This window comes from Zingiber officinale, chromosome 2A, assembly GCF_018446385.1.
Source record: "Zingiber officinale cultivar Zhangliang chromosome 2A, Zo_v1.1, whole genome shotgun sequence".
Classification (NCBI taxonomy): Eukaryota; Viridiplantae; Streptophyta; class Magnoliopsida; order Zingiberales; family Zingiberaceae; genus Zingiber; species Zingiber officinale.
The window spans coordinates 157,358,591-157,368,166 of NC_055988.1; the positions used below are offsets into that span (position 1 = coordinate 157,358,591).

The 9,576-nt window shown below is 37.4% G+C and overlaps 1 protein-coding gene across 2 annotated transcripts in view; it reads left to right on the top strand.

The window, feature by feature from the left end:
- LOC122042874 (bifunctional aspartokinase/homoserine dehydrogenase 1-like) overlaps nt 1-9,576 on the top strand; it is a 68,300-nt gene extending 58,724 nt beyond the window's left edge. For both annotated transcript variants that reach the window (XM_042603248.1, XM_042603247.1), the window contains one exon: nt 9,230-9,576. In XM_042603248.1, coding sequence (XP_042459182.1) covers nt 9,230-9,355 — 126 coding nt within the window. In that variant the 3' untranslated portion in view covers nt 9,356-9,576. The remainder of the gene's footprint in view (nt 1-9,229) is intronic.

Here is a 9,576-nt window from a genome sequence, read left to right on the forward strand (position 1 = left end):
AATTGTCTAAGCATTGTGGAAATAGTATAGGGTTTTAATTTTTTTTTTTTAGTTTAGGCTTTTAAATTTAAATCTCAATTACAAAAAAACTAAATTGTAACATTTTTTTTTGTTGGGCTTAAGTTTTATAAGCCCTAAACTTCGGTCTAACAAGAAAAGAAATAGGTAGGATGTCAAGTATTTGTCCAATTTAATGCTATGTTGTTGAACAAACAAAAAGAGAGAAAGAAAGGAATGTGATGTCCTTCTTACAAAAGATGCTTCAAATGCACAAGGTTGGATTGTAGATGGTGGGGAAGATGATAAAGCTGAACTAGGTTTTGGATCACTTGGCAAATCTACAACCCGGAAGAAACTCTAGAGTGAGAGAACTTCACGAAGATGATTTTGCATCCGAAGAAGAAGAGGATCACAATGATGATATTGAGTTTGTGTCCGATAAAGAACTACGTTGAAAATTATGGAGAAGAAGTAGAATAAGTCTGTGATATTTTATTAGTTGTGTAACTTTGAACTCATTTTAAATTTGATGTTATTGTGTTGAAGTTATAGAATGTGAATTATTATGTAATTTATGTTGATATAGTGGAATCTGCCTGGTGGCGCCTAGTTCTGCCTAGACGGCCTAGGCGCTAGGTGTTGGTTTGGCGCCTGATTAGCGCCTAGTGAATTTTTGAACCTTGCTAACATTCAAAGAAATTTTAGACAAACATGAAGTGGAATATTAAGAGATCATTCTCATTCTAAAAGCTTGAAATTTCATGTGCAATGATATATGAAATGATAATTACATGAATTTTTACATTAAATGGTAGAACTGTCTATATGGCAGCCTTGATTTTACCAAAGATGATGGAAATGTGAACTCAACCACCATGTATGCATTGAAGAATTGTATCCTATTTTGTGTTGACGCAATTTATAAGGTGCAGGCTAAAACATGTGAAATTAAATGGCATCACTTGAATGCTACTTTGGGTAAGCGTGAAGAAATGATTCAAAAGGATTGTGTTTCCTAGAGAATCAGGAGTTGCTATCATAATGCATATAATATCTCTTTGCATCAATATAAAATTTCCATTCTCCCACTTTAATATGGTTTTAGAGCCTCTCTTCCAAGTTAGTTTTTTCCTCTAAAAAAGGAGGTTGCAACTGTAGGACCGTTGGGGCCGGCTGGAAGGGGGGTTGTTGGATATCCTGTAAAATCAAAAACGAACAACCCTTCCTCGAACTATTTAAGCTAACACTTGTAAAATAAACAAAGCAGATAAATAAAACATTAAAAAGATGAGGTGCAAGATTTACTTGGTTACAACCGATGTGGTTGTTAATCCAAGGAAGGTTAAGCGCACTAGAATACTCCTTCAGGCGGAGAAGCCTCTTACAATGTTGAAGCGTAGAAAATAAAAGCTTGAATACAACTCTAAAGCACACAAGCATTGGAAATGAATTACTGGAGTTTGTTAAAAAGCTTCTGGACCAAGGCTATATTTATAGCCTTGGTCGGGGCGCCTGGAAGGGTTCCGTGCGCCCGGGAAGGGATAAAACTTTATCCCCCAACGTTCAGATCACGTTAAACGCGATCTGGTCAACAAGTCTGGTTCGGGCGCCCCAGGCTGCTCCGGGCGCCCCGGAGCCTAAAGTCAACCACTGTTGACTTTTTCATCCGGGGACCACTGCTCTGGTTCGGTTCACCTCGGTCTGGGTCTTCAACTCCGGATCCGCTCGCTTGGGTGATCTCTGCCATCCGAAAAAGGGCTCACCCGAACCCAAGTTCCGGTCTTCTCGAGCAACCTTCCGCTTCGGCTTCTCGTCCCTCGGAATCGCCGCGTGTTTCCTTCTCGTCCACCAGCGTACTCATCTGCATTCTTCGTCCCTCGGTTACACCCCGTGCCGACCTTCTCGCTAGCTGCGTCTCTTGCTCCCCGAGCAATCTTTCGCTCCGGCTTTCGTCCCTCGGAACCACCGCACGCTTCCTTGTCCCTCGGACGCACCGCGTGCCGTCCTTCTCGCTAGCTGTGTCTTCCGCTCGAGTACCTGTGCTCCTAAGCTCCTGCACACTTAGACACAAGGTTAAAACAATACAGGACCTAACTTAACTTGTTGATCACACCAAAACAACCTTGGGGTTCCAACAATCTCCCTCTTTTTGTTGTGATCAACCCAACTTAAGCTAGGGTCAAAAGTAGACATGAAAATGAAATAATTGCAATAACATGCAACATGATAGAAAAAAATTAGATTTCAAAAATTCCAATTTTCAATTTCTACCTCCCCTAGACTTATACTTTTTCTTCTCCCCCTTTGATCACATAAAAAAAATTGGGGTTGCAAGAAAAATCTAAGGGTTGACACTTAGAAAATTTATTGAAAATCTATTTCACTGATTTTCTGGAAAATATTTCTAAGTCAAGAATAATTTCTAAGTCATTAAGAACTTTTGGAGAATTTTGAAAATTTTGAGAAAATTTTCACAAAAACAATCTCAAAATATCAGATAAATTTTCTAAGTTAAATAATTTTTCACAAAAACAATTTGAGAGATTTCTAATTTTTTTTAAAAAATTAAGGCAGAAAATAACTTTTGACTTATTCTTTATAATAAATTTTTTTTTATATTTAAGCAGAATTCATTCTCAAGTTACTGCCACATATCTAAATTTCCATTTTAATCTTTCATTATTTTTTAGATCACAATTTCTCAGATTTAAAGCAAACAGTATTAAACATGCAAAAAATTGTATCATGTTAATTTCCATTATTAGTTTGTTGAGAATCTTTAATCGACAAGCTATTGTTCGAAATTCTTTCCACTCATTATTATTTAATGATTCTTTAGTTTTTAATTCGCAAAACTCTTTCGAGAAAGTAATTTGTAATTCTAAAAAATATTCGAAGAAAGTTTTCGACAACATTTCTAATTTGCATAATTCTTTCGAAAAAATGTTTTGCAATTACAAAAGTCTTTTGACAAAATTTCTAACTTGCAAAATTCTTTTATCAAAATATTTTGTAATTCGTAAGAATCTTTCATCGAAATATTTTGCAATTCAAATAATTCTTTTGATAATATTTTTAATTTGCAAGACAAGTTTGACAATTGATTTTCTAATTCGAAAAACTCTTTCGATGATTCAATTTCTGATTCGAAAAAATCTTTAGGCAATTTTTCGATTGTTTTAATCAATTGTTCAGAGGGTTGAGGCCATACCTTACTTACCTCGGTGGTCGTTGGTTCTCCCCCTGTTGAATTACTTTCTTCCGAAGGCTCTCCCCCTTCATCGATGCTCATCTGGGATGAGCTTTCTGTGGCTTTGGGATGGGCTTCGGCTGTTTCGCCAGTTTCTTCATTCTTGGACTGTTCTGTCGGCGGCTTGGTGTCCATGGAGTTGTCGGCTTCCAAAGGTTCTTCGTAAAGCTTCAAGAACTTCTCCCAAAGTTCTTTCATGCTTTTATATTCGCCAACTCTATTGAGATCTTCATTTGGTATTATGGTTAGAATGTGAAATTCTGCCCGACCGTTTGCCATTGACTCGTCACGTTGCTTCTTGGTCCAGAGGCGTAGATCGAATTCTTCTCCATTCGTTGTCTTTGGTGCTTTATAGCCAAATTTTAATATTAAAGAAATACCAAAATCAGAATTAAGATATACCTCCATTCGTTTCTTCCATGAAGACAACTCCCCCTCGAATGCTGGTGGATATTCGCTAGCTCCGACCATCGTTTTGTTGCTTCAGACGGCGGTTAGTCCTTTTGAGGCGTCTCGGCTCTGATACCACTTGTAGGACTGTTGGGGCCGACTGGAAGGGGGATTGTTGGATATCCTGCAAAATCAAAAACGAACAACCCTTCCTCGAACTCTTTAAGCTTACACTTGTAAAATAAACAAAGCAAATAAATAAAACATTAAAAAGATGAGGCACAAGATTTACTTGGTTACAATCGATGTGGTTGTTAATCTAAGGAAGGTTAAGCGCACTAGAATACTCCTTCAGGCGGAGAAGCCTTTACAACGTTGAAGCGCAGAAAATAGAAGCTTGAATACAACTCTAAAGCACACAAGCGTTGGAAATGAATTACTGGAGTTCGTTGAAAAGCTTCTGGACCAAGGCTATATTTATAGCCTTAGTCGGGGCGCCTGGAAGGGTTCCGGGCGCTCTGGGGAATAAAACTTTATCCCCCAACGTTCAGATCGCGTTTGACGCGATCTGGTCAACAAGTCTGGTCTGGGCATTTGGAAGGGGTCCGGGCGCCCCGGGTTGCTCAGAGCGCCCCGGACTGTTCCGGGCGCCCTGGAGCCTAAAGTCAACCGTTGTTGACTTTTTCATCCGGTGACCACTGCTCTGGTTCGGTTCACCTCGGTCCGGGTCTTCAACTCCGAATCCACTCGGTTGGGTGATCTCTGCCATTCGGAAAAGGGCTCACTCGAACCCAAGTTCCGGTCTTCTCGTGCAGTCTTCCGCTCCGGCTTCTCGTCCCTCGAAATCGCCGCATGTTTCCTTCTCGTCCACCAGCGTACTCATCCGCTATCTTCGTCCCTCGATTGCACCCCGTGCTGACCTTCTCGCTAGCTGTATCTCTTGCTCCCCGAGCAATCTTCCGCTCCGGCTTTCGTCCCCTGGAACCACCGCACGCTTCCTTCTCGTCCACCGGGGTACTCTTCCGCAGCACCTCATCCCTCGGACGCATTGTGTGTCGTCCTTCTCGCTAGCTGCGTCTTCCGCTCGAGTACTTGTGCTCCTAAGCTCCTGCACACTTAGACACAAGGTTAAAACAACACAGAACCTAACTTAACTTGTTGATCACACCAAAACAACCTTGGGGTTCCAATAGCAACCACTTAAAGAGGTCGTCTCTCTCATCCATTGTGTGAATTCTAGAAGAATTAAACTAATAAGTCATATCATAAAACTTTAGAAAAGAGTAATAGAAAAAAAGACTAAGGAAGAAAACTATGGTGACAAAAAATCAATTTGAATTCATACTTAGAAGGATAATAATATAAGCTATACATCTTTTTAATCAACTAATTAAAAAGTATCGAGAACAAAAATAAGATTTTACACATGGTATCATAGAAAAAGTTATGATCGAGTCTTGATGAAAATTATGTAGATAATTCTAGAAAACAAAGGTATTAGTATAATGTATATTGAAATAATTAAGAATATATGTATGAGGATGTTATGATAAGAGTGAAGACTCCAAGTACATTAACTAAAGTATTTTTTTAATAAAAATAATGTTATATCAAGGATCTAAGTCTTTATCTTTTTACACTAATTATGGATGAACTCCACATTTAAGATACATTATCATGGTACATGTTATTTGTAGATATATTGTTTTGATAGATAAGATATGTGAAGAAGTAAATGTTAAACTCGAATCTTGACGGAAAATACTAGAAGTGAAAGATTTTAACTTAGTAGAGTTAAGATAAAATATATAAAATTTAAGTTAAACAATATTAGACTTAATAAGTAAATTGTTAAGATAAGGGACGATTAGTTATATGTAACTGAGAGATTTAAATATTTGAGATCATTTTTGTAAAAGGATGAGAGATGCCTTATATATATTGGAAAAAAAGGCGAAGCCTCAGCCTCCAACTCCCCTGCCAGGTCGCCCATAACCAACACGAGAGATGTCTTATATAGAATACAAATAGGATTATTGAAATGGAGGATATTATCAAATGTTCTTTGTGATCATAAAGTATCTCTAAAACTCAAAAAGAAGTTCTACAAAATGATGATTAGATTTGCTATATTATATAGAGTTGAATGTTGGACTATAATTCGAGTACAAGAGTAGAAGATGAGAATTGCAAATATGAGGATGTTAATGTGGATGTGTGGACATATGAGGATGGACAAGGTAAGAAATGAGAAAATTAGAGAGAAAGTTAGGCTTGCACGTATTGAGGGAAAACGCTTATAAATGATCCAGTTTGGCGATGTGAAATTATGACAAATACGCATATTAAACAGGGAAAAGGAAGAGGAAAAGCAAAAGAAAACTTGGTTAAAGATGATATAATAGAGGATAGAGTCCAATGACATACAAGGATCTATAAAATCAATCCCACCTAGTAAGATATGACCTAGTATGAAAGACGATGTGTTCAACTTCTTGGAGCTTGCCATTCCATGTGGTCGCTCATTTGTCCATTGCCCCTTGTGGAGCATGTAACTCAATGTACCTCTTTATTCATGCTGTGTAGGATCCCTTCTCTTGATCCTTCTATCGGCATCACTTCCAAAGGGCAACATTACCAATGCCTTTGCCTCAAAGAAAAATTAGTTGGCCATCATCTCTATTCAGAATTGTGTGTCATCTTCTTTTGCTATGAGCTATGTTCTTCATCGAAGTTGTAGGTATCTCCTTCCTCTTTCTCTGCTTACTGCTTCCTCCAAAAATCTTTTTTTGCATTTCACAGATTTTCTTGCCCTTCTTTGGAATAGTGTTGTTGATGCAAATGTTCTGAGTAGATGTGTCCCCTGCTGAATTTCTTCTTGCTTTCTTTGCCAAAACTTCCTATCTGCTATCCTTCTGTGATTCTTTTCTGCTGTGAGTTTGCTTCTTGCCCTTGTACACGTACTCTGAAGTCATTGGTGTGCATCTGGAGACACCAGAGAGTTTATCTGCTTCCTGAATCTCCATTTCAGAGCTTCTCTCCCTTCCTTTTGACATCCACGCGTCTCCAGCTTGTTACATCATATATAGTTGAATCCTCTCCAACATTGTATTCATCGCCAGATCTACTTCTGATTTGAGTACTTTTCTGTTTTACGCTACTAGTTAGACAAGACATAATACGTATGCTCCAAATTGACGGAGAGCGATAAACGTACTAAGGGTAGTGGGTTTAGTCCTACATTAGATAATTCAAGTTTAGAGTTTAATTTGGATCCTATAAATAAGACCATATAAATTGTCTTTTTACAATATCATTATACAATATCTTCTTTCACTTTAACAATTCTATTGAAGTAGACTAACAAGATTTAATGTTTGGAGGTGTGCAAAGCAGCTTCTAATCAATTCAATATGAATGTATTTTTGTTTTCTTTTTTGCCTCGGAAGTAATGGTGCAATGGTTAGACCCTCTAATGGCATAATCAAGGGATCTAAGATTCGAATTTCAGTTACATCGCACTGTAAGGGTTTTTTTCCTCTCGTGAGAAACATGCTTAAGAATGTTAGGCCTCCATGAGTGCTTCCCAATTTACCTTGATGGTCGGTAGAAAACTTCCATAAGGTCAGACCGATCATCTCAGGATTAATCGGTTTGAAGAGTTGGATACTTAGTGTCTAAAAAATAAGAACGTATTTTTATTCATTCATTCTTGGGATGTTGTACAGAGTATGATGGCAGTTTGCATAAACACAATCCACAGATTTTTTTTCACCGTTGTGTTAAAGTGTTCCCTATCGGAATAAAATGATTTGTAACAGTGCATTTATGAGTCCGCAGCAATGGGATCTATATCCCAACGCACCATATGATTTGTAACAGTGTATTTATGAGTCCGCAGCAATGGGATCTATATCCCGACGCATCATATATATGAAAAATCTTGCACCCGAAGATTTGAATATTTCCTTTCCAGCAGTCGTTGCTCTAGTTTGGATGGAGATAATGATGGGCTTACCCTGTCTGTATCTTTTCCTAACTACTGCTAATGATAATGATACGATAATTTATCAAAAACCACTACAACTTGAAGTAGTTTTATTCAAAATTATTATAATTTATAACCGTTTTTGCCAAAATTATTGCATGTGGCTTACTCAAATATTAAATTTTGGACACTAAAGGCATGGATGGACACAATGAGTTGTAGGGGTTTAATGGTGAGCTTTATTATAAATTTTGATCACTTTTTATCATTGGAGCGATTTTGGTCAAAACTACTAGATCATCTCACTGTCATCAAAATGGATATAAGAGATTACACAAAATGGCACCCTTGGTCTTATGGAGTTAGATCATGTGCTTTCTTGTGAAAAAATTAGCCTAGATATGGCAACTTAATTAGTCTTACGGCAGAATATGCCGTTGTAGTAGTTTTATTCAAAATTATTATAACATTGAGCAATTTAGACCCAAACTATGTCAATCGCCTCATGTAAAATTTGAAGATAAAAAGTATAAGTAGATGTAGTGGGCCCAATAATATGCTTGGATGTGAAATTTGAGTTCCGCCATGTGCTTGCATATGAAATTTTATATGTACACATTTATTTGTGAAAATGATACATGTTCTCTTGAAAAAGCAAGAAAAACAACGAACATAAAAAAGATATTACTAACAGAAAAGACCCAGAAAAAAAAAAAAAAACTAAAAATAATAACAAGAAACAAACATGGACTTCCAAGGGGATGATTAGAGAAAAAGCATGAAAGGTTCGGGGGCAGCTTTAAAGAGGAATAAAGCTCGACAAAAAGATAATATACAAAGAAAAAATATCAGATTTTTTAAATTTAATTATGTAGTTTTTCAAACAGATGAATTTTGAAAGTGATCAATCCGATCCCACGGACTATTAGCGTAAATCGAGAAGCACTCTTGAAGACTCATCCAAGTGGTCAACATTTTTATGATTGCCATCCTACTCGAAGAAAATCCTTATAATATAAGGCAGCTAGGATTCAATCTTTAGATTCCTGATTAACTTTTGAAAGACTTGGTCACTGCACTGTATGTGTAAATAGTGTTTTTGAATAGAAGTTAGATTATTTAATAGTAAAAAATTGGTCAGCCTGTTCCGCTTTCGGATGTTTGAATCAATACAATCAAGTTCGATTATATTGTAGTGTAATCGGATCCGGCGAGAAAAGGAGGTATTCAGATTGACAAAAGGAACACTTCATATTACTTGAAAATGAAATATCCTTTTTGCTGCTCTCATTTTGGATGCTTGTAGCTATTAAAACATTGCATGGGGCGACTTATACACTTAAGCATGAATTCGTGCGGGACACAACTAACTCTAGACTGCAGAGCTAGAGCCGATGCACCATATATATGAAAAATATTATGAAAAATATTGCACCCGGAGTTTTGAATATTGCCTTTCCAGCAGTCCTTGCTCTAGTTTGGATGGAGATAATGATGGGCTTACCCTGTCTGTATCTTTTCCCAAATGCTGCTAATGATACGATAATGTGTTTTATACTATGAATTAATTAAATTTCAATGGTGATGCAACGTTCTTGCAGGTGGAAATCTACAGCAGGTGTTACAACAAATCTCCCATGGTAATTCAGGGAGCCGGAGCAGGCAATGACACTACAGCAGCCGGAGTCCTTGCTGACATCGTTGACCTTCAAGATCTTTTCCATTGAGTTTCATGCATCTGTCGATAGAATCTGCCGTGGCCTTCATGTTGGCGCATTGAACTGTCATTCTTGGGCACATCTCGCTGACTGATATGGAAACACAGGGATATAATATCACTCTTGCCTGGAAATTTTGCAATCCATAGTTTGGTTCTGATTGTAGAATCTATGGTTGGATAAACTTCGGAGATGTCAAAATAGGTCTACTTGGTTGGCATTTTTCACTA